This window comes from Hyaena hyaena, unplaced genomic scaffold, assembly GCF_003009895.1.
Source record: "Hyaena hyaena isolate Hyena2069 unplaced genomic scaffold, ASM300989v1 scaffold_262, whole genome shotgun sequence".
NCBI lineage: Eukaryota > Metazoa > Chordata > Mammalia > Carnivora > Hyaenidae > Hyaena > Hyaena hyaena.
The window spans coordinates 441,581-465,428 of NW_024080895.1; the positions used below are offsets into that span (position 1 = coordinate 441,581).

The window sequence follows — 23,848 nt, forward strand, 5'->3', positions numbered from 1 at the left end:
CATGCATATGAATAAAGATTTACATTTTATACTGTATGGATAGGGTACATCAGGACTTTTTAAAATAAGTGGCTTAAAGGTTCACTCAATCACTGTTCAGTTTTTCTTTATCATAAATTAAAATTTGAAATTATTTTCTCACTGATCCCAGAGAGAAAAAAATTATAAAATTACCTCATCTATTTGTTATGTTTAAAAGCTTTCTCCTCAATAATTTTACAGTAAAACAATGATTTGCAGATGATATATATAACTATGTAAGAAAACCCAAGATAATCAAATGGAATAATATTATTATTATTGTTCATATTTGTAGCAAAATTTACTTAATATTTACTATCTGGTCTTCTAAAACTTTTGCATACAATTATTCATTCAATCCCTGTAACTACCCATGAATCATGTACCATTATTCCTATTGCATAGATGAAAAAACTGAGACACAAAGAGACTGAGTAACTTGCCCAAGGATACCCAGTTAGTAAATCATGTGAGATATAGTCATACAGTAGGATTTGTAGAGCCCATGTTCCCAATCAATAAAAACTAGTAAGAGTTTGGTAGTTGGTTATAAAATAAATACAAACTATTCTATCAGTAAAAACCAATGAAAATATAACATAACAAAAATGGCAACCATAAAACCCCACTTATTGAAAAATGGCATAAGAACAACATTGGAAGACAGACACCAGACTTGTGAAAGAAGGTAACCATCGATACAAATGTGCAATAGTCAAAAATATTTTATAAGGATGTAAAAGACCTTACCTGACTAGGATGTGAAAATTGTCTATAAAGCTACAGCAATTCAACTATGTTGTAGTTCTGCCATAGAATCAGTATGAGAAACAGAACAATAAGAGTTTAGAAACAGGCCCAAGAATACATCAGACATTAAAAGGAGGGTTTCAATTAGTCTTAAATGAATGGTCTAACAGTTGGGCAGATTCCTGCCTGCAGGCCAAATCTAGCACATAGCTAGTATTTGTAGGATAATGTGTATATATATATATATATGTATATATACATATATATAAACATACACACATTGCTTTTTAAGCTGTTATATAAATACCTACATAGTATTCTTTATTTAACCTCTTAACTCATAAAACCTAAAATATTTACTATCTGGTCCTGTACAGAAAAGTTTTCTAACCTGGGATCTATACAAATGGTGTTGGGACAACTGGATATTGGATAACCTCACTGAGAGGGTTGGGGAGAGTGCAGGGTGGAGACCTGGACAGCAATATTCACACTTTAAACTAAAATACATTTCTAAGGGACCAAAGTTACATGTGAAGAGTGAAGCACAAAAATGCCAGAAGAAAGTAGCTGGAAAAAAGTCTAAGTATAATCTCAAAAACAGAGAAGCATAAAAATAAAAGATTGAGAAGTCAAATTCAGAAAGAATGATAAATACTTGTACATTAAAAAACAATTCCCTAAACTGTAAGCAAAAAACAAAACAAAAAAAACCCCTGAGAAAGTATTTGTAATGAAGCACAAGAGTCTATTAATCTTAATTTATAGGAAACACTAACAAATAAACAAGACTTACCGTCTCAAGAGAGAAACAGAAAATGGGACAAAAATAGGTAATCCACAAAGGAAGAAATACATGGAAAAGACATGTTACCGTGTGTGTGTGCACCTATATGTGTAATTTTAACAATATCTAAATGTATTTTAAAACAACAAACTTCTTTTTGTATACTGCAAAGACTTAGAGGTAACAGCTGGTATTTTGGAGGGCATGGGGAGTGCTTCTCCGAGTAAAAACTAGTATAAGCTTCCTAGTGGAAAACATGTTAATGTGTTCAAGATTTACATTAATAATATTTTTAGCAAAAATATTTAGTGTATTAAATCAAAATATTAACAGAAAATTATTCCTGATCAGGAAAACTATGGATAATTTTTCTTCTCCCTTCTCATTCATGTTTTCTAAAATCTGTGTAATACCGATGGTACTATTTTGTTATTAAAAAAAGTATCAGCAACAGTAGAAATTTATAAGTGCTACTACATTATTATTTCCAGTTTAAAGAAGAAAAAAGAGGCGTGGAGAAGTCTTTACTAACAGGCAAAGCCAAGATCCAAACATATTTAATTGTTAGGCTTCAGAGCTTAATTTCTTAATCTCTATGTTTTATTACCTTCTTAATAAAAAAAAAAAAAGTTTTGTAAAGCAAATCATTGTGGGGGTTTTTTTTTCTTGCTGACAAACAACTAAATAGGAATGGTAACCAACATATGTGAGTGTATTTGACAATGGTAACAAAAACCTCAGATATAAAGTAGTTCTGCTCTGGAGAAGACATACATCTTTGTAATTCTCTGTACACACTTTATTCCAGATTTGTTTGAAACCTTCATTATTTTCATAATCAGAATGAGTGCTTTTCTTCAATAAGTAATATTCTACTACCACTTTTTTTCATCAGACTTCACTTGCCCTATACAATCACAGTAATATACACATGGATTAGTTTTATAGTATTGCAACCAGCACTTACAGAAGATATTCCAAATTCTTTAACTACAAGACCAAGACATAAACACAGAAACTTATGTAAAAAATAACTCAATTATAATTTATATCCAAGAGCAAACAGCTAAAAGGGCAGTAAGGTTAACAGAAAATTAATTAGATAACATTATTCTATGAGCTATTAAACTGCACATACTATAACTATAAACTATAGTGACTAACTATAAAGTAAGTCACCACATGTTCTTAAGAGTCCTAATAACACAACCGACACACTGTTGCCAAAATGACACAATTTTCAAATAAAAATAAGGGGGAGTCATATGAAAACAGGAGGGGGAAAAACTGACCAAAATCCTAATTTAAATCTAGGTTAAACCAATTTTGTGAAATAAGACACAGGAAGTAATTTACTAATGGTCAACTTTAATGAAAAATGAGAGCATCTGTTACAGATCTTAGAATTTTATAAGTGCTTTAATATCCGTAACTATCTCCTTAGATTATTAACTAGAAATGATTGTTATATAGAGAGGAAAATGAGGGATAGCAAGTTTATAAAGGGTTGAAAGGAGAAAAAGGATGGGTGAGTACAAATGCAAAAATGCAATGGTTTGACTACTATAGTACATAGTGTATAATGTAAAGAGGCTTACCAGAATTTGAAAATAACAATTTCCTTAAAAACATTTTATCAATTTGCTAATTATGACTTGGCTGTGTGAAATCCTTTCATTCCAAATGGGATTACTGAACTACTAGCCTTCCAAAGCAATTCATTCACACCTCTATAACATTTTCTATGTTTTGAATACAGTTCTTCCAAAATTTTTCTATAGTAGCATCTCTACGCTGAAAACAGGAGACGCTCTTACTAACTGAAGCTTAGGGTTACACTCTGAAAATTACATAACAAAGGTAAAGTTTCACTAAATCTTGCCATTATAACTTTAAATCTGTACAAATCTGCTTTCTACTCTGTATGCATATTTTAATATTAAAACAAGTTCACAAGTTAAAAAAACAACTGATGATCTAGAATACCATGTTTACCACAAGACTTTGAGTACTTCCTACCACAGTATTACCGTATCCCAACTTAAGAATCCTAGGACATTTTATCTCCCATTAGAATGTAAGCTCCCATAAGACATTGTATCCCCAGGGCCTAGCATTGTGCCTAAAACATAGTCACTCGATTAAAGATGGTATTCTGCAATTCATATGCTACTTTTCAGGAACCAGAAAGATACAGACACACACTGTTAAGTATACACAATATAATTGATTAACTTACATCTTTTTCTGACCGATGTGGAAACATAGAAGACTGGCTGTAGTACATGTTTTCATCATGGTAGTCACTGTCGACCCCCTCTACAAACTTCTTTCTTGAAGCACCAAACATGCTGTTTGTCACCTAAACAAAAATAGTTTTTATCAAAAGTAGTATTTTAGAAAATATCATGCTTTACCAAATTCTTACGAGGAGAAAAGAAAACCAAGGAAGCAATGCTAAGATAAACAGATTGGCTGGGGCGCCTGGGTGGCTCAGTAGATTAAGCGTCTGACTTTGGCTCAGGTCATGATCTCACAGTTCGTGGGTTCGAGCCCCACATTGGGCTCTGTGCTGACAGCTTAGAGCCTTAAGCCTGCTTCAGATTCTGTGTCTCCCTCTCTCTCTGACCCTCCCCTGCTCTCTCTCTCTCTCAGAAATAAAACATTAAAAAATGGGAGGAAGGGAGGGAGGGAGGGAGGGAGGGAGGGAGGGAGGGAGGGAGGAAGGAAGGAAGGAAGAGATTGTCTCCGGAAAGGCAAACAGGGCATGTGAAAAAGTTGTAAATCTGGCTACTATAAGATTACAGTATTAAATTTTTGCTTCCAGGCTCAGAAAATAAGAGGAGAAATTTAATAAAGCCTATGTTACACAATAATTCCACTTACTTTAAAAGAAATAAATATCACTTATTCTTGAAAAATTACAACCCAAAATATACTTTTACCATACAAAGATTGTTTTTAAATTAACTTTGGGCTTAGTTATTAAAAATCGTCACATGCATCTTCAATATTAGTCTTTGTCATCACTGTATCTACTGTGTAAATGATCTGTTTTCCAGAGCATATCATCTTCACTCACAATATACGTTTACTGAGATACAGCACTATTTAAGTCAGTATATTACGGTAAACTGGAAACTTTATCTCAAACCACAAGTACCCACTCTTGTAACAGTAAGATAATTTAAGATAATCAGTAAGATAAGAGAAGCATCATCCTGGTGTAAATTTATTATTTCTGTCACGTAGCCTACTTATTATTATTCTTTTGCTTTCTAAGTCTTTATCACATCCAACACTAGTAACTTTGAGCCTATGCCAATACAAATTAATTACTATATATGTGCTCTTTTTTTTTTTTTTTTTTTTTAAGTTTTGCAATTTCTACAACCAACAGAGGGCTCAAACTCACAACCCTGATATTAAGAGTCACATGTCCTACTGAGCAAGGCAGGCACCCTTGTGCTAATTCTTTTTTTGAAGGTAGTGCGAGACAATAGTCTTCACAATTCATTTTTCATTTTTTAAATTATTTCTATTTTTTAAAATGTTCATTCATTTTTTTAGAGACAGAGAGACAGAACATGAGCAGGGGAGGGGCAGAAAGAGAGGGAGACACAGAATCTGAAGCAGCTAGGCTGCTGTCAGCACAGAGCTCAATGTGGAGCTTGAACTCATGAACCACAACATCATGACCTGAACAAACTGAGCCACTCAGGTGCTCCATGCTTTAGATTTTAAGTAATCTCTCCGCCCAACACAGGGCTCAAAATCATGATTCCAAGATAAGAGTCCCATGCTCTACTAACTAAGCCAGGAAGATGCCCCAATGCTAATTTATTTTCCTTAGGATGACCTCTATAAAGTTTCCAAAGCTATCAACTAACTAGGTTATTTAATGTCAATGTGTCTCTCCCGCTCCCCCCCGCCCCCCGCCGCCAATGGTACTTTTGTAGTCCAAAGTAAACTGTGAAATGTCATGATGGAAGACATTTGTAAAGACTTGAATATATGGTGACTACGTATTTTTGCAAAAACTTTAGGGAAAAACTCCCATCAAATTTGACATCTGATTTATACACTCATGAATAAGGTATTTTCTTCAATTATAAGAAATGAACAGTATCTTTTACTTCTCATTTCAAATAGAAACACTGTACTTATTACTGTTTATCAGAAGACATGGTGAACTGATAGACTTTAATGACCAACTTTATTTAGTAACTGCTTTATATCTTAAGTTCCCTGTTAGCTTTTTAAGAAACTCAAATATTTAACTATTCTTCCTTTTGAGGTCAGAGAAAAAGCTATTTAGTTAAATATGAACAACAGTCTGATGACAGCTTCACTGTCTTGCTATATGTCTTGTGGCTATTAACTCCTTAGGTGTGAAATACAGAAAGATATTTTTAAAGAGTTTATTATTTTGTTAGAACATACTTAATCTTCTCTAGTAGTGTACTCCCTGTTAATTTCATAAAAGCTATTCTGTAATTCTGAATGTAATTTCAGGGACTAGAATGCCACACGCCTATCCACCAACCCACTAAGTAGTCCTTAACAGGAATAAGTGGTTTTTTAGGGAATTTTATTACAAAAAAGTAACTGTGGAAAAAGGCACTTTAGTCTGCAAATTACGACTCTTTTATAGATGAAGTTTTAAAAGTTTGTTTTGCAAAAGTAAGAAGAAAACATTTAATTCCCTTTGAAGGACCATTATTACTGAGTTCTAACTCTTAGAAAGGATAAACATGGGAAAATGGCATGAAATCTAGAGAATACAATAAAATTTCAGGAAAATACCAGGGTTACCTCTCATCAAATTATATACACATAAATCAAATCAATGGATACAAAGTAAACTCTTCTTTTGAAAAGTTTTGTATAACATTTATCAACAAAACCAATTACAGACTCCTAAAATTCCAAAATTGAAATTAGCTGTACAGAATAAAAAACTTCATGCTAATATTATATAAGAAGCTTTACTGTTTGAAAGCAAAACTAAATATATGAAATTCTTCAAAGGAAAACAGAAATGTACTCACTCATTAATATGAGATTTTTCCCACACTCTTGTTGTGTGTGTGTATGAGAGAGAGAGAGAGAGAGAGAGAGAGAGAGAGAGAAGGAGAAAACACAAAAATGTAGAATTGCATTTTTGTTTTGTGTGCTTCAACACAGAAATTATACATCACTGAAAATACTAATTATTCTTACATGACCTAAGCAAAAGATGAAAGGTAAGAGTGTTAATAGTCTGCTCTTTAAATTCAACATCAGTCTGGGAATGAGTACTAAAATGAAACAAAAAATTATCTGATCCAGGGCAGGAGAGAAGAGAGTGGGAGAGGGGAGAGGAGAGGAGAAAGTGAGGAGGGAGTAAAGGAAGAAAAAGAGAAAAGGAAAGGGTAACATATTAAGTTTCTCATAAAAGTTTTATTCCAGTTTTAAGGGCCTGTCCTTTATTCCACATAGAATGATGCCACAGGGTAGGAAAACTATTTTAGAATTAGCCAGAAAAGATGAAACTAGGGAAGATTACAATCAAGCAGAGAAGTAAGAGAACCATCTAGGCAAAGACCTGTAGGAAGAACATTCGACACACAGGAAACAGCTAGATCTTCAATGGTGTGACTTAAGCAGTAGGAACTTAGGAGAGAATACAGAAACCAAAGTCTAAGGTATTGGTGGGCCCAAATCATGCTGTGCCTTGCAGGCTCTGAGAGGCTTCGGGTTTTATTCTATGGGAGATGGAAGTGAAAAGGGTTTGGGGGTAATTTAAGAGTAACATAATTTGGGATATATAAAATACAGTTATTCTGTAAGGAATGGACAAAAGACAAAGCAAAAGTGAAGAAGGGAAGCAGGTGGTAAGAGAGGACGGTGGCTCCGACTACAGCGGTGGTAGAAATGGTGAGCCATGGTTAGATAAAGGATATATTTTGAGAGAGACCTGACACTAATGGATGTATGAATGGATGATATCAAAGGCTAAGGTATTCATATTATCTTCTGGAAGAGAATAAGTAGCAATCAAAGGAATCTAGAAATCAATTTTTATCAATTTCAAAGAGGATATGTGAATACTATATTGCAATTACTAGTAATGTCATATATATTAGAGTTGATTTGGCAAATGGAAATTTAAAAAAATAATGTAAAATAAAATCATACTATAATTTCATTATATGACATTTGTTAGAATCTTTGGTACATACAATTTGTCAGTTTTCAAGTAAACACATCACAGACTTACACCTACTTTCTTAACTGACAACTTTCTCCTGACTTTCATACCAGGTGTTGCAGCAAAAGGGAAGTAAAAAGTGAGATTTTACCAACAAAGAATGATAGGACATATGTATTCAGCAAAAGGAGTGTCTTAAGTCTTTTTTGAAAAGACTAAACATTTAAAAATCTAAAACATTTAATCATTTAATCTTTCCTTTGATTCTGCAAGAACTAATCAGAAAGTATATATAGAGGTTGGCTTACACTAATCCTTTTTTTATCAGCCTAAGCACTGCCCCCTACCCACCCCGCCTCCACCCCACAAGAGTTGGTCTCAAACTGTGGGGGGGCAGGGGGGGGCCTAAAGTGACAAGCAAAATGGAAGCACCAGTTTGGCTAGATTTTCCCAGTATACTTCATAATTTACTTTGGACTAGCTATGAAGTCCTAAGGCATGACATTATCAACATTTAAATAAAGTATTTCAAAGTTAAATGCAGTAAAAATCAGAATAATCACAAAAAAAAGAATTCACAAAACCCCAAACTTGAGATAATCTCATAAAACAGTAACTTTAAAAGCTAGCAAATTGGCCCCAGGTGGGATGGATGACAATTAAAGACAGAAGGAATAAGAAGCAAGAGCTTTATAAAAGTCAGGGAAACAAAACTAGGACACTTTATAAATGAAAACTTGAAAATATATATGTGTATATACATATACAGGGAAAAAAATAGGAAAGAGTGAAAAACAGATCATATCCCAGACAGGATGATTCTAGTTTATTAATTGTACTCAAGTAGAAATGTCTGGGGGTACTTTAAAAATTGCTGCTAGAAGCCTGAGTTAAGCCTGGAGATGGATTCTGAAATCAACCTACATTTGTTTGTTATCAGGAAAAGGACCACTCTGCCATGAATGGGTTATCCTGGGAATAGAATTCCACGCCTGGGCCAACATTTGCCAGTATTAAAGATAATAAATGATTTCAGGGTAAGTTCCTCTCCAGAGGCCTTGCTGAAGGAAATCTGTGTAAGATTTATTGAAATTATCCATATCTAACCTAGCACAAGCATCTCCAAAGTCCTCCAAACAGATCTTTACTAATCCACTTATTTCTCTCTAATCTACTCTCCCACATCAGCCAAAGTGAATTTTTATTTATTTTTCCCCAAGTGGATCTTTAAAATAAAAATTTAATTGTCGTAGCCCTACTAATTGGAATTCCTCAACAACTTCCTAAAATAATAACAGTAAGGTCCTATGTAACTTCCCTGACGTTAATTCTCTCTATAGGTCGCCTGTCACCACTAAACTGCTACCACACCTTCGGTTACTCAAACACAAGATCTTTTCCACCTAGGCATCTTTGTATATACTGATACCTCTATTTATAATTTTCTTTCTCCCATCTGAAACTTTCACACTAAGTTAGAGCTCCTGAAATGTGGTCATTTGAAAATACTTTACCATAACTATAATCATACAATAATGAAAATAACTTTTATTGACTGCTTACTATGTGCCAGGCAATATATTCTAAATGCCTTAAAATGTATCTACTTATGTAATCAAGTATTTATTTGAGTAGTTCTCATTTTCAGATGAGAAAATTGAGAAGTGGAGAAGTTGGATAACATGACCGAGGTCACATATCTGATATGCCTGAGGTTCCATATCTGATAAGTGACAGAGATGGGATATGAATTCAGGCAATCTGCCTGAGTTCCCCCCTTTTAACCACTATAGTAAACTGACTCTCACGTATACAACTAATAGTTTAATGTGTGTATTCTCCTCAAACTGTAAGCTTCATCATGGGAAAAGAGGTTAAGAGGCAAAAAGGGGAGGTTGCTTATTTTGGAGTGAACAATGTAAATACAGGATGCCACAATTAAATATTTGTGCATGTCAAAAAGATCTCTTTAGCAGAAAAATGAAAAATGCGGTCACTGAAAATACTTTACCATGAGGGTACATGAAATAAATGCCAGTCACTACCAAATTGATTGTACCTATTTTTGAGAAAACTCCATTAATTTTAGAATCAAATTATGCTTAAAAGAACACTATTACACCAATTAAAAAGTAATTAATTTCCATATTCCAAATGAACTAATATTTGTAAGTACTTTCTAAATACAATGAACATAATTCAACCCTTAAAGGAAATAAGATTCTATCTCGAAACTTCACTATAAACTACTGAAATAGACAACGTAGCATGAAATGTGTAGAATACATGTATAAAATGGGTTAAAATAAGAATAAATCCTAAGGGCAACTTTTTCTTGTGGATTCTCTCTCTACTGTAGTCAAACAATGCTGTTAACAAGTTGATCCATGTGTCTCATCATAAAATCAACTATTTCACAACATTAAAGAATGACGACTTTTCCACAGCCATGAAATGTTTTTATTTCTAGCAACAGAATTTGCTCCTACCTTGTATTATAAAGGATAATCAGCACCAAATATAAGTCATATAATGCCTTTGGAGGGGCTTCGGGGGGGCTTTGGGGGAAGGGTGTGGGACAGACTATTCCTTTCTTACAGTTTTCCTAATGGAGATTTTACAGATCCATTGACTGCTGAATACAGAATCTGATTTCTTTATATTTCCCTCCCAATTCTGTATTCACTATCAGTAAACACTTCACATACATATACACACAAGTTCTCTGTTGTCTACAAAGTAAGCAAAAACTAAAAAAAAATCACAATTCCCTCTAATATATACCTACTTTATCAAGATATAGTCAATCAATATTTGAAAACAATCATGAGAAGCCATAATATCTGAAAATAATCTGGTATTTTTATTATCACCCATTTGAAAGAAAAGCTGATAGGTCAAATCTCACTAAGAGACTACTTAAATTTTATGAAACTGGAATATTCCTATATCAAATATTATACATGAAAACCTACAAATATTTATAACCTATGGAATTTTTGTTTTAGGAATATTTTTGGTAACAGGATTGTGAGCTACCAATCCTGCTTCACAACTATTATAAATAATCTTTATTTTATTTCATTCCAGAAAGACACTAAAAAAAGAAATAGGCTTACATAAAGAAGAAAAGGCTATATACTGGGGGGAAAATCTATCTTCTCAAAAAACAAAGAAATTAATATCTGAATCTTTAGGAAAAGAAGAAATGATCTTTCACTTCTAAGAAACGTTACTCAGGATGCCTGGGTGGCTCTGTCAGTTGAGCATCAGACTTCAGCTCAGGTCATGACCTCACAGTTTATGAGTTCAAGCCTCTCATAGGGCTCTGTGCTGACAGCTCAGAGCCTGGAGCCTGCTTCACATTCTGTGTCTCTCATTCTCTCTCCTTGACCCTCCCCCACTCACGCTCGCGCGCGCGCGCTCTCTCTCTCTCTCTCTCAAAAGTAAACATTAAAAAAAAATTTTAAATAAAGAAAAATTACTTCATATTACTAATGAAGTCCCACTAGTTCTAGAATACTGTGGCTTGATATTTACAACATGACAAATATATAATGAATAGTTTATGAATCTGCTTAGGATGGATCTAAGAAAAATAAAGTTTTAGATACATTTTAAAGGTAGAATTTCTAAATTCATCAACTTGAACCAAGAGCATGGAAATAAATAAAAGCAATTCATTTGTTTCAGCAAGCAAAATGCCCAATAAATGAACAGTAAGAGCCTTAATGAATACTGAAAAGGCAGTTAACAAGTAGATGCACAGGGTACATATGACCATGGCTCAAAATGTGATTCAGCAAAAAAACAGGGGCCTATATGAACATATCCACAATTGTTATTTTGGAGAATAAGTAAATATTCTGGCACAGAGTCCTTCCAGGGTTTACAGGAATATTTTGTAAGAAATCTCATCCACAACAAAAACAAAAACAAAAACCCCAAGAGGGTGGGCTCATATCCAAAAAACAATGGAGAGGGCATACAAAGAGAAAGAACACATCACTCTTCTTAAACCAAAACCATCTAATGAAATCTGAGGTCTGAAGCTGCTTTATGTGGACAATATTACCAAAACCCATGTAATACCATCTCCTAAAATGTACCTCCTAAATCTACAAATTCTCTAAAGAGTGTTACCAAAAGTCTATAAATGCCCCTATCAGTTCGACTTTGATCTAAGGAGAATATATTGTGCATGCATCAACCGGAAAAAGATTCTGTGGTTTTCCAAAATCTTAAAATCACCTGTTATCAATATGCCTTATACAGATTCAAAACTGAACCACCAACATAAAGTGCATCATCCTATACAAAACTTTAATAACTAAAAAGTACTAATCCACAGAAGAAAGCACACAGTCATATACCAACTAAAAAACCAACTATAACTGGTATGCTTTATGAGCAGTAAGTTAGGGTCGACAGGTCACACAATAGGTCTTAAAATTAAAATAAGAAGTATTTTATCCTTAAATATTAGGCTATAAATTTATCATATACAAGCAAAAGGGCATACAATAATAAAATCTTTACATTTAGGATACAAAACAAATCCTCTAAGCATAAAGGAAACTTCTGAATGAGAAGGATTATCTTAAACCAATCTTAAACCTTTAGGAGGAGGATCAGTAGAATAAAGAAGGTAAGAAGGGAAATCAGGAAGCAAGTGGATGTATGGTTAGCTTTGCTAAGGGACTCTGTATTTCTACAAGGCTCCCAATAAATTTAAGACAAAACCAAAACAAATAACTCTAGAATTTAAGAAAAGGGGAGATAAAATGCTGAAATTCTATATTTTGAGGACCTGAAGTACCAAAGAGTCAGTGTCTCTATCTCTTTAAGTCTGACACACTTTCGCTGAAGAATTGTTAGCAATTATAGGCCATATTAAGTGTATTTTCCTGGATATAATTTTGAATGTCTTGTTATGTGCAAAAGAATGTACAAATCACTTGAATAAGACTTATACAGGATTGATCTGGGAGAATAAAAGAAACAATTTTTGAAAGTTTTCTGAGAAGAGCCTAAAAGGATATTAAGTAAGCAAAGTAGTGGAGACCTAGGGTTACACTGCTACAAAGTTATTTCTAATAAACATACACTAAGGGGGAAAAATCTGTAATGTTAGATCATGATTTTCACTATAATGCAGACAGAGAAAATGTCTAGAGTGTTAGAACTTCACACACACACATACACAAAAACACACACCTGGTGAACTTATTCATTCAACAAATTTTTGCCGAACTTTTGTAGCAGATACTATGCCTTCAATGCTCCTATACTCATTTGTGTTCATCTCAAAACTAAAGATAGTAGAAATGTTCCAGTCCTTCTGTCTAGATTTCAGAGAATAAGATATCTGATGTTTCTATTCCTGCAGGTATTAAAAATACAGCTACCTGCCTAAAATCTCAACAATTAGAAGAACAGCATGTCTAAAGCTAGGGAAAGGAAACTAAAACTTGCCTTATTCTCAGATCAAATAACACGTAGCAAAATTTTAACATGTAGCAAAATTTTACATCTATGAATTAATGCCTTCCCCCACTTAGCTTTTTAACTTCCACCGACCGTATTATCACATTAAGTTTGTTCAATCTAAGGTTTTCTCTGTTTCGCATCTAATTTATAAAATTACAATTTTATGTGTATATAAATATATGTAACTTTTTATACATATAAATAAGTATATATAATTATATATATATATAAAATAAAAACATCACATTGTAAACTAACAAAATGATTCACTGGTAAAATGGCCCAACATCCACCCTCAAAATTCTGATGACAGTACCATTTTTCCCTCAGACTTTCCCACCACATACTTACCTGTGCAACTTCTTTCAACATTTGCTACTCTGGGGATTGGAAAGCTCAGAGCTGGAGGCTGAAGTGAAGAAGGAAAGGTTGGAGGGTGAGCCATGACACCAGCCCCACACTAGGAGCTCCCCTGAGATACTACAGCAGGGTTGACACCATAGCTCTGAAGTTCAAACTCCAGCAAACGATAAGAAAGGAGTCCAACCAGGACATGATAAAAGATGGGATTCTTCTGCTCTTTGAAAAATAAGGAAATCATGCTATAAAGATCTGAATGTCCAGTTTCAACATTATGACTCTGTTCACATCTTCATTATTCCCAACCCCAGAATCATCTCTCAGACTGATTCAAAGTATGAATCAAAAAAAGGACAGGAGGCAAAAAAGCTTTCTATAAACTTGCACACATTTTCAGAAATGCAAAGACAGGGCTTACCTGGTGATCATGAAACCATCTAAGTATGTGAAAATACTTTGCCTATCTATTCCTTGTTTACTTTTTCTTGTTCTCCTAAGCACTCAACATTAAATCTTGAACTCTCCAATTAAATCTTGGACTCTCATACATATTAACACCATCAACCAGCAGAAAGACTGCTAGGTTACATGGATGTACTTAAATTCCTAAAAGTGGATCAGTGAACTTTTTAAAAATGAGGGTAGATACCTTTTGATAGAAGTATATTATTCTCTGGGAGGAAATGATTCAGAACATTCCATCCTAAAACACCAGAATACACATTCTTTTCAAATGTACATGGAACATTCTCCAGAAGAGATCACATATATTAGGCCACAAAATAAGTCTCAACAAATTAAAAAAAAATCAAATTTCTTAAAAATGACTCACTCTGATAAAAACAAGTAGGGACACTTCAATTGAAAGAACTTGAAACAAACTCGATAAAGACAAAAACTTAAAGACTTAAAGAAATCAATCTAAATAGAGGACTTAAAAGAAATAGGATTTATTTACAATAAAGAAATTCATATTTATTCACATTAGCATGATTCTTTGTTTTATTATAAGTGAATTATTCAGAGAAAGCTGGATTCTATTATGAATAATAAGGCTAATAAAAATAGATGCTTAAGTTATTTAAAGATAACACCTACTCAAGAACATAAATATTACTGAAGAAGACAAATATTTGGAATTGCAAACTAAATGTAAAGAAGTATCAGAAAAATGATGTTATATGAAGCAGTTAAAAATGAAATACGTATTCCTTCAGCAAGGGAAAAAAGGACCTTTAAAATACTTCTAAATATCTTGTCCTATAAATTAATTCAATGAACATTCAGTAAGCTCTACTTTCTGCTAGATATCACATTTCTACTCTTAATATACTTTATCTATTTGATGCCCAGAATAAAGGAACATCAGAAATCAAAGGGAACAGAGGTGAAAAGACATTTAAAATGGCTTCCTGTCCCATTACTACAGCTTCCAAAGCATTAGATAACTCACCCTTACTTCTAAATCTCCTATCATTTCCCCTTCTCTTATAGTGCTCCTGCCACATTACTCCCCACTCCTGTCTCCAGGCCTCTGCACTTCTATCCTCCAGGAATGCTTTTCCCCTAGATACCTATCTATATGGTTTCCTACCCACCCCCAACTTCAGGTATTGAGTCATCTTAGTGACGACTTCCTGTCTATTTCAAATTGTACTACCCTTTCCCCCAACTCCTTAGACACTACTCCTTTCTTTATCTAATTTTTTCTGCATAACATTATCAACAAATAATATATAATGTATTTTATTTATTTTGTTTAATCTCTTCCTATGCTCTAATGTGAGCTTCGTAAGAACAGAAACTTTTGTCTGTTCATTTGTCTCTTTAGGATCTGAAACTGTGCCTTGCATATGAATGTAAAGACCATGAACGTGTCATCTTATTCCATGCATGGCATTACCTGAGTGTTATATGACACTAACAGACCAATGCAGTGCTTACAGCAGAAGGCAAAACTTTTATGAACACAATTACTTTTAAAAGTAATGGGATTATGATGAAAAATTGTTAGAACTTACATTTCTGAAACACGAATGAAACTCTTACACCTTTTTGCACTGAAATTGACAACCACTTCCAAAATACCTAATAGACTACCAGAAACCTTCAGTGGTTAGACTGCCCTACTACGAGAAGTACAAGATAAGGACCGGGAGATTAAAAAAACTTTTTTTCCCCCATTTCCTCAATTTTTTCCTCAAGTTAGATTACCTTTTTTAAAAAGCTGTTTTGAAAGTATTTCAGACTTACTGTTTAATATTAAGTGACAAGATATGTCTCTTTTGTATAACAAAAAATCACACCAGAAGAATTATACTACTTGGAGCCACTGGGTTGCACTGTAGTCCATGGGAATATATAACTCCTTGGAGTCAGCCAAACAGTGCCCTGCCGGAACAGTCTAAAACAGTGGAGTGGGCCTGTTACAACGTAAGCAATAGTAGGTACTGAATGTTTACCGAATGATAAATACTGTTCAAAGCACTGTGTGTGTGTGTGTGTGTGTGTGTGTGTGTGTCCTCACTTAATCAGAACAATACCTCCATAAGACAATTGATTACTTTTACTTCAAATGGAGGCATGGAAGGGTGGAGTCTGTAGAATCTAGATAGGGCAAAGATGTTTCCCTATAGCAGTTATCATGGAGAATACCTAGCCCTTGCAACTCCAATAAGCTACCAAAGATTTGTTCTCCAGAAAAAAACCAAGTGGATAGGCTCTAAATTTTGGTACTTAGCCAAAGTACCGATGAAAGGTGAGACATAGACCTGAAAATTGATGGATGAAGTAAAGACTACATTTTATAACTGTATATTTGATACTCAGCTTTCTTTTCTTAACCTGATTATAGAACACTACCAATCAAATGTAAGAACCAGCCCTCTATCTCGCCTTCAGACTTTATATTTTCTGTGGAAAAATGAAATTGCTCAAGAAAAAAGAATGTCACACACTATCAAAATGAGGTCCCCCACCACCATCAACAAAAAGACTAATTTAACTCCATGTTATCAAGCTCTGTCAAACACTGTCACCGTTTTTAAAAAACCTGTTATTTGGAAATAATTTTAGACTTACAGATCAGTTGCAAAAATAGTACCAAGTTCCCATATGCCCCACTTTCCCCAGTGGCAACATCTTATTTGACCACAGTTTAAGTGACAAAACTAGGAAATTAGCTATTAACTAAACAACTTTATATAGTTTTACCAGTTTTTCCACTGATATCTTTTTTCTATTTCGGATCCACATTACATTTAGGTTTCCTCAGTCTTCAACCTTAAGACTTTACCTCAGTTTTTCCTTGTCTTTCACTACACTGATGTCATTAGTTACACTGATGTTAATTAAGTGCATCATAGAATGTTCTGCAATGTGGGTATGTCTTGCTTTCTCATAACTAGACAGAGGTTATACATATTTAAAGCTACCTCACTGCAGAGATAATGTGTCCTTCTCAAGTGTATCCTATATGATGGATATATACATGAGTGTATATGATGGTAATATGTTCTATTATAGGTGATTAACTCTGATCTTGATTAAGCTGGGGCATCCACCAGTCTTCTCATCTGTAGATTACTATTTTCCCATTTTAAACAATGAATGTTTTGAAAGAAACTCTCTGAGAGCATGCAAGTATCTATTCATCCTTAAATTCCTGACTACTAATTATAGCATTCATCCATGGATATTGCTTGCAGCATCTATTACTGTGATGCTCTAATGATGATTTGCTATTTTCATTCTTCTATACTGTTTGTTAACTGAAACTTTTCTACAAGGAAACCAATTATCAAGTAAAGATTTCACTCTTAAATACCAAGAGTATCAGAGACTTTACCTAACTGGTCGAAAGTAATGTAGGTAGAAAGTGAAGAACAATGTCTCAAAACTGTTACTCTAACAATCACATTCTTTCAGCTTTATTACACTGCCTTTATCCCACTAGAAAAAATAAGATATAAAATTTTACATGTCCCAAACAGTCTCTCTTGGCATCTCCGGCCCTAAATGAGAAAGATCTTTATTTTTTTAACCTTGAAAAACTATCTTCCTCCTTTTCATTAGCATATGTACTATTGTGTCTTTAATTTACTGAGCAAGGTTAGACAATAAAGAGAGACTACTACAGGATATATATTTTACTAGAAATAGCAGTGGAATTATTACTTCACCTGAGAAGGGAAATGGCCGCTGTATTTATGGGTCTATCAGATTCTACAAAATCTTGAATAAGGGAATTCAAGGGAAATCATGTAACTGTTTGCTTTAGGTTAAAGAGAATCATAGCTAGGATGACTTCATATGGGAGGTGTAATATATTTACTGACACGTCATGTTTTACGTGTCTTTCCAAAAGATCTTTAGTGCTGAGAACAGGTCTAATATTTCTGTGTACACAGTACATAGTATCTTACACAATAGAAAGTATTCAATCCTTAACTAAATACTGACACAGAAGCTTGTTCTCTTTGTCAGAAATTATGTCTCACCCATCTTCTCAACCAAAATGTAATTTTTAAAAATGAAATCTTGTAATTTGTACTTCTAACCAAAATGGAGTAGTAAGAACACCGCCTTCTCCTGCCTCACCTGAAACAAGTTTAAAAAAGGATAAAATCTATTAAGCAATGGTTGTCAGACATAAAACATAAGGCAGTTCAAGACAATAACTCCCGAGAGAAGAGAAAGAATAAATGTGAGATCTACAAATAGCCTTGCTCATAGACTGGTGGAGTTTCCGGGCTATAGTGAAGGGAGAGGGAGCCCGGGTGTAACTCAGAAATGTCCACGAATTGACTAAGTGTAGCTGAGTCTAGGTAGACCAAGGCAGCTAGACAGAAGAGAGGTGCAAAGAAAAGGAGTTTTAAAGATCGGAACAAGGTGTCTTTAGAATCTTCCGCTAAGTACTGATCAACATATGTATGGAGCAAAGTACCAGAGGCTAGAAAAAGAGTGGAGACAACCTCCAGGGCTCACACAGGACAGTTCCCACAACTCAAAATATTAAAATATAATTCACAGGACATTGTATAGAATACTCAGAACAGTACAGGCTCAGAAGTTAGGAAAAATTAGTCCTAGACTAAAAGCTACTGGGATTCTGTGTAAAACACCTTAAAATTAAAAGACAAAAAAGGAGTCTCAAAGAGCCCAAACAGCTTCTAACTATAATTTGTCACCAAGAAAGCTCAAGAATATTAACAAAAATACAAATACATAGCACTGAAAAGGTAAAATTTCTAAGGACTGGCCTCCAAACAAAAATTACCAGGCAATGGGGCACCTGGTGGCTCATTCAGCTGAGTGTCCAACTTTGACTCAAGTCATGATCTTGCGGTTCATGAGTTCAAGCCCCTCATCAGGATCTCTGCTATCAGTGTGAAGCCTGCTTCAGATCCTCTGTCCACCTCTCTCTTTCTGCCCCTTCCCGACTTGCACTCTCTCAAAAATAGAATAAAACTTAAAAAAAAAAAAAAAAAAAAACACATAGAGGAAAGAAAAGAATTTAAAACACCAGTAAGCTGTGGGACAACATAAAGTGACCTACTATATGTATAACTGGAGTCCCCAAAGTAAAACAGGAAGAGAATATTTAAAGAAATAATGGACTAAAAATTCCCAAATTTGATAAAAACTCTAAACACAAATTCAAGAGGATCAATAAATCTGAAATACATGAGTCATGAAGAAAATTATACCAAGATACAGCATAATCAAAATATGTAAAACCAGTGATAAAAAAATTAATACTGGGGCACCTGGGTGGCTCAGTCAGTTAAGTGTCCAACTCTTGATCACTGACAGCTTTGAGTCTACTTGAAATTTTCTCCCTTCCTCTCTCTCTGTTCCTCCCCGGCGTACGCTCTCTCTCTCTCTCAAAATAAATATTTTAAAAAAAATCTTAATATTAGCCAGAAAGAAAAGGTTACATTATGTAAAGAGGATTAAAGATTAAAGATTAAAGATAAAAGATAAGAATGACAAGGGGGCCTGAGTGGCTCAGTTGGTTAAACATCTGGTTCTTGGTTTTGGCACAGGTCCTGATCTCACAGTTCATGGGTTCAAGCCATGCACTGGGCTCTGTGCTGACAGTGTGGAGCCTGCTTGTGATTCTTTCTCCCCCTCTCTCTGCCCTTCCACTGCTCACACATGTGCTCTGTCTTAAAATAAACAAATGAATTTTTTAAAAAAAGATATTTTTGGGGGGTCAGAAGTTATCTAAGCTGGAAGACAGTAGAGCAAAATCTTTAAAATATTAAAATAAAACAAAGCAAAACCTGTCAATCTTGAATTCCATACCCAGCAAAAAATCCATCAAAAATGAAGATTAAATAAAGATTTTACAGACATACAAAATGTAGAAGAATTCATCACCATCAGAAAGGCATCACAAAAATGTTTTTTAGGTAAGGTCTATCCTGATAGCTCTTTAACCTGTAGACCCACACTGTTGGAAATACATCATAAAGTAAAAATGTAGTTTGTTATAAGCACAGAACTACTTGTTAGATATGTAGGAAAGAAGTACTTAACAGAGATACTATAAAAGATCTAACAGTTTTAAAATATGTTTTTTTAATGCTTATTCATTTTTGAGAGACAGGGACAAAGCACGAGAGGGAGAGAAGAGAGAGAGACCGAGACAATATCCGAAGTTGGCTCCAGGCTCTGAGCTGTCAGTACAGAGCCCAATGCGGGGCTTGAACCCACAAACCATGAGATCAGGACCTAAGCCAAAATTGGACACTTAACTGACAGGACTACCCAGGTGCCCCAGTTAATTTTTTTTAATCTTAGGAATTGGTATATCTGAAAGATCTGTACTACTCTAGGGTGTGATAGTTTAGGAGCAAATACAATTTGAACTTATGCAGGTGTACAGGATGTTTGAAGTTGAGAACCAGAAATATCCATCTACTCTGACTCTAAAAGTGGCCCTAAAATAAACTGCTTGATGAAACTGGGTCCCAAAGATTACAGGTTGGAAATTGTTGTAGTATGTTATCAGTATATTCATATTCAAGTAGCGATCAAAGAAGCCCAACTAAAATAACTGTGGACTACATGACAACTGTCGGTTAAGCCGAAGTTCTTTTTAAAAGTGCTATCTTAAAGATTATAAACTTTGGAGGAACCAGGTGATAGGCTGTGGAAGGAATCACAACGTGTGAAATTCCTTACATAAAAATTTAATGACTTTAAATAATTTTGCCTAGGTTACACATAATTAAAAAAAAAGTTCTTCAGGTAGAAGGAAAATGGCAGTATAAAAAGAAAGGTAAGGAAGGAAAAGGAAAGGGAAGTGAAGGAGGCAGGCAAAAAGGGAAGAAAAAATAGAAGTATAAGAAGAGAAAAAAGGAAGGGAAAAGATGGGATGGAAAGAAAAATGAAAAGAATGGGAATGGGAAAACTATCAAAATTTTTGAATTATGGATGATGATAAAAGGTAGAAATAATGCTAGCCCCCTCAATATAACAGAAGCAAGAAATGTTTCCCTTAAGAAGTGAAATTTCAGTTGAGACCTAGAAAGTGATTAAGATACATGTTTCTAGCACTATAGTATATATAGTATCCAGAAAAACTAAAAATGCTCCACTCAATACCATCTAAAAATGGTCCATGAAGTACTGGTTCAGCCAGTCAACAAATATTTACTAAGCATAGGCTAGACATTATTCACAAATGCAGATACAGTGTGAACCAAGTTATCAGTGAAAACTACCACAGAGGTTACAACATGATTTTTATTTATTTATTTTTTTTAGCATTTATTCAGTTTTGAGAGACAGAGAATGAGTGGGGAAGGGGCAGAGAGAGAGGGAGACACAGAATCTGAAACAGGCACTGAGCTGTCAGCACAGAGCCCGATGTGAGGCTCGAACCCACAAACTGTGAGATCATGACCTGAGCCGAAGTCGGATAGCCACCCAGGCACCCCACATCTTTATTTTTAAATGAATGTTGAGGGCGGGAGGGAAATTCAGCACCCCAAAACAAAGTAAAAGCTAGAGTTCAGAGAAGATACAAAAGGGAATTTGCCTAAGGTAGAAAAGCTGTTAAAATACCTTCTTATAAAGCAAGTACCTTAAAAGGGTACACCATAATTTTAATAAGCTCTTAAGAGTTTATGATTTATTCAAGAAAGCACTTGAATGTCATGATTTTGAAGCTAAGCAGAAAGAGGTAAAAGAAAGCTCTTCCGAGAATCTATAGCCTCAATTCACACTACCTATATAGACTGCAACCTAAGGTAACATTTTATTTTTAATTGATCCTATATTGGTAGTCTCTTAGGCACTGGCAAAAGGAAATGCAAATCAAATCCCCTTCAGGGGGATGTCCTTCCACCCAGTACTCAACAAATTCCCACAGCTAAAGAAACATGATATGGTAACAACACACTCACAAGGAAGCAAGGTACCAGAAGTGAAAACCAGCAGAAGCAAAAGACATTAAGAATGATCTGTAGATGGGGCACCTGGGTGGCTCATTCGGTTGAGCGTCCTACTTTGGCTCAGGTTATGATCTCGCAGTTCATGAGTTAAGGCCCCACATCTGGCTCTGTGCTGACAGCTCAGAGCCTGGAGCCTGCTTTTGGGTTCTGTCTCTGTCTCTCTCTCTCTCTACCCCTTCCTCTCCCTCTCCGTGTGTGTGTGTGTGTGTGTGTGTGTGTGTGTGTGTGTGTGTGTCTGCCTCTCCCCCACTCATGCTGTGTCTCTCTCTTAGAAAGAAATAAACATTAAAAAAATTTTTTTAAATAAAAAAGTATGATCTATAGCAATTTCCAATTGTTGAATTTATCACACTAAACACAAGATGAACAAAATAATTAAAGAAATAAAAAATATGGAATCCAGATCTAAACAATAATGATAATACGTGACAATAATGGGTAAAGATGTGTGTAAAGATGATATAGACACAAAGATTAATAAATATGATTTAATGGAATGAAACAGCAATACAACCACCAATTGGTCAAATAACATCTTGTTCAAGTTCATAACAAATAAGTGGTATCATACTAACTACACTCTCTAGCTACAGTGAAAATGCACAAGAAATCAGCAATAGATAACTAAACAAGTCTCACAGGTTTGGAAAATTAAAAGTGACAAGCCTGTAGCAAGACTGACAAAGAGAAAGGGACATAGTCAACAACTTTATATATGAAAAAGGGGGCTACAGAAAAACTCTTTATCCTGATAAAGTATATCCACACACACAAAAATACTGCATCAAAAATCATATTGGTAACAACTTAAAGCTTTTAAGGAAAGAAATAAGAGAAAAGATTTCTATTAACACTTCCACAGTGCATGAGAAGTATCAGTGAGTTCAGAAACCAAGTTACAAATAATAAAAGAATCAAAACTTCAATTTCCAGATGATATGCTTATTTACATGAAAACTCCTACTAAAGAACCTACAGATAAATTATAAGAGCAAAAAAGTTTAGGAACCATTAATTAATACAATAATTAATTTAAAACACTGAGTAGATGTCGGTATAATGGTAAATGCCTAGAATTTTAAACATACCATTTACCCATAAAAGCAACAGAAAACTATGTATGCATAAATCTGACTAAAAATTTGTAGGAAAGGGAACTGGGACTCCTAACACCATATACAAAAATCAATTTCAGAAGATTAAATTTAAATATGAAAGAGAAAATTTAAAAACCTGTTAAAAGATATGAGAGGGGCGCCTGGGTGGCTCAGCTGGGTTAAGTGGCTAACTCTTGGTTTCAGCTCAGGTAATGATCCCAGTTTGTGATCTCGGGCCATGCATCAGGCTCTGCGCTGACAGCACAGATCTTGCCTGGGATTGTCTCTTTCCCTCTTTCTGCCCCAACCCCCTTGTGTGTGTGTGTGTGCGTGCTCTGTCAAAATTAAACTTACAATTTTTTTAAAAGATATAGGAGAATATCTTCACTCACTTGACTTCAATATGGTAATGTCTTACACAACCTCCATAAATTCTTTAAAAAACTTTGACGTCAAATGTATCAATACGAACACTGTTGAGGAGACTTAAAATTATTAAAAACACTCCTGCAAATAATCCTGAAAGGCCTTTTGTGAATTTAATTTTCCTGAATTTTGAGAATATTGCTTGGTTCAAAATATTCTTCTAACTTCATAAAGCTCTTTCTTCTGTTGTTTCATGTTATGTTTAAAAATACTGAATTGAGCATCAGACTCTTGATTTTGGTTCAGGTTATGATCCTGG

General features: G+C 34.5%; 1 protein-coding gene across 5 annotated transcripts in view; it reads right to left on the minus strand.

Moving 5' to 3' along the window:
* The window catches only part of CNOT2 (CCR4-NOT transcription complex subunit 2), a 130,119-nt gene that overhangs the window by 42,285 nt on the left and 63,986 nt on the right, over positions 1 to 23,848 (minus strand). For 4 of the 5 annotated variants that reach the window (XM_039245613.1, XM_039245612.1, XM_039245611.1 and 1 more), the window contains exon 3: positions 3,798 to 3,920. In XM_039245613.1, coding sequence (XP_039101544.1) covers positions 3,798 to 3,920 — 123 coding nt within the window. Of the gene's footprint in view, positions 1 to 3,797; positions 3,921 to 23,848 lie in introns of those variants that run through there. The other variant, XM_039245615.1, reaches the window with a different exon arrangement.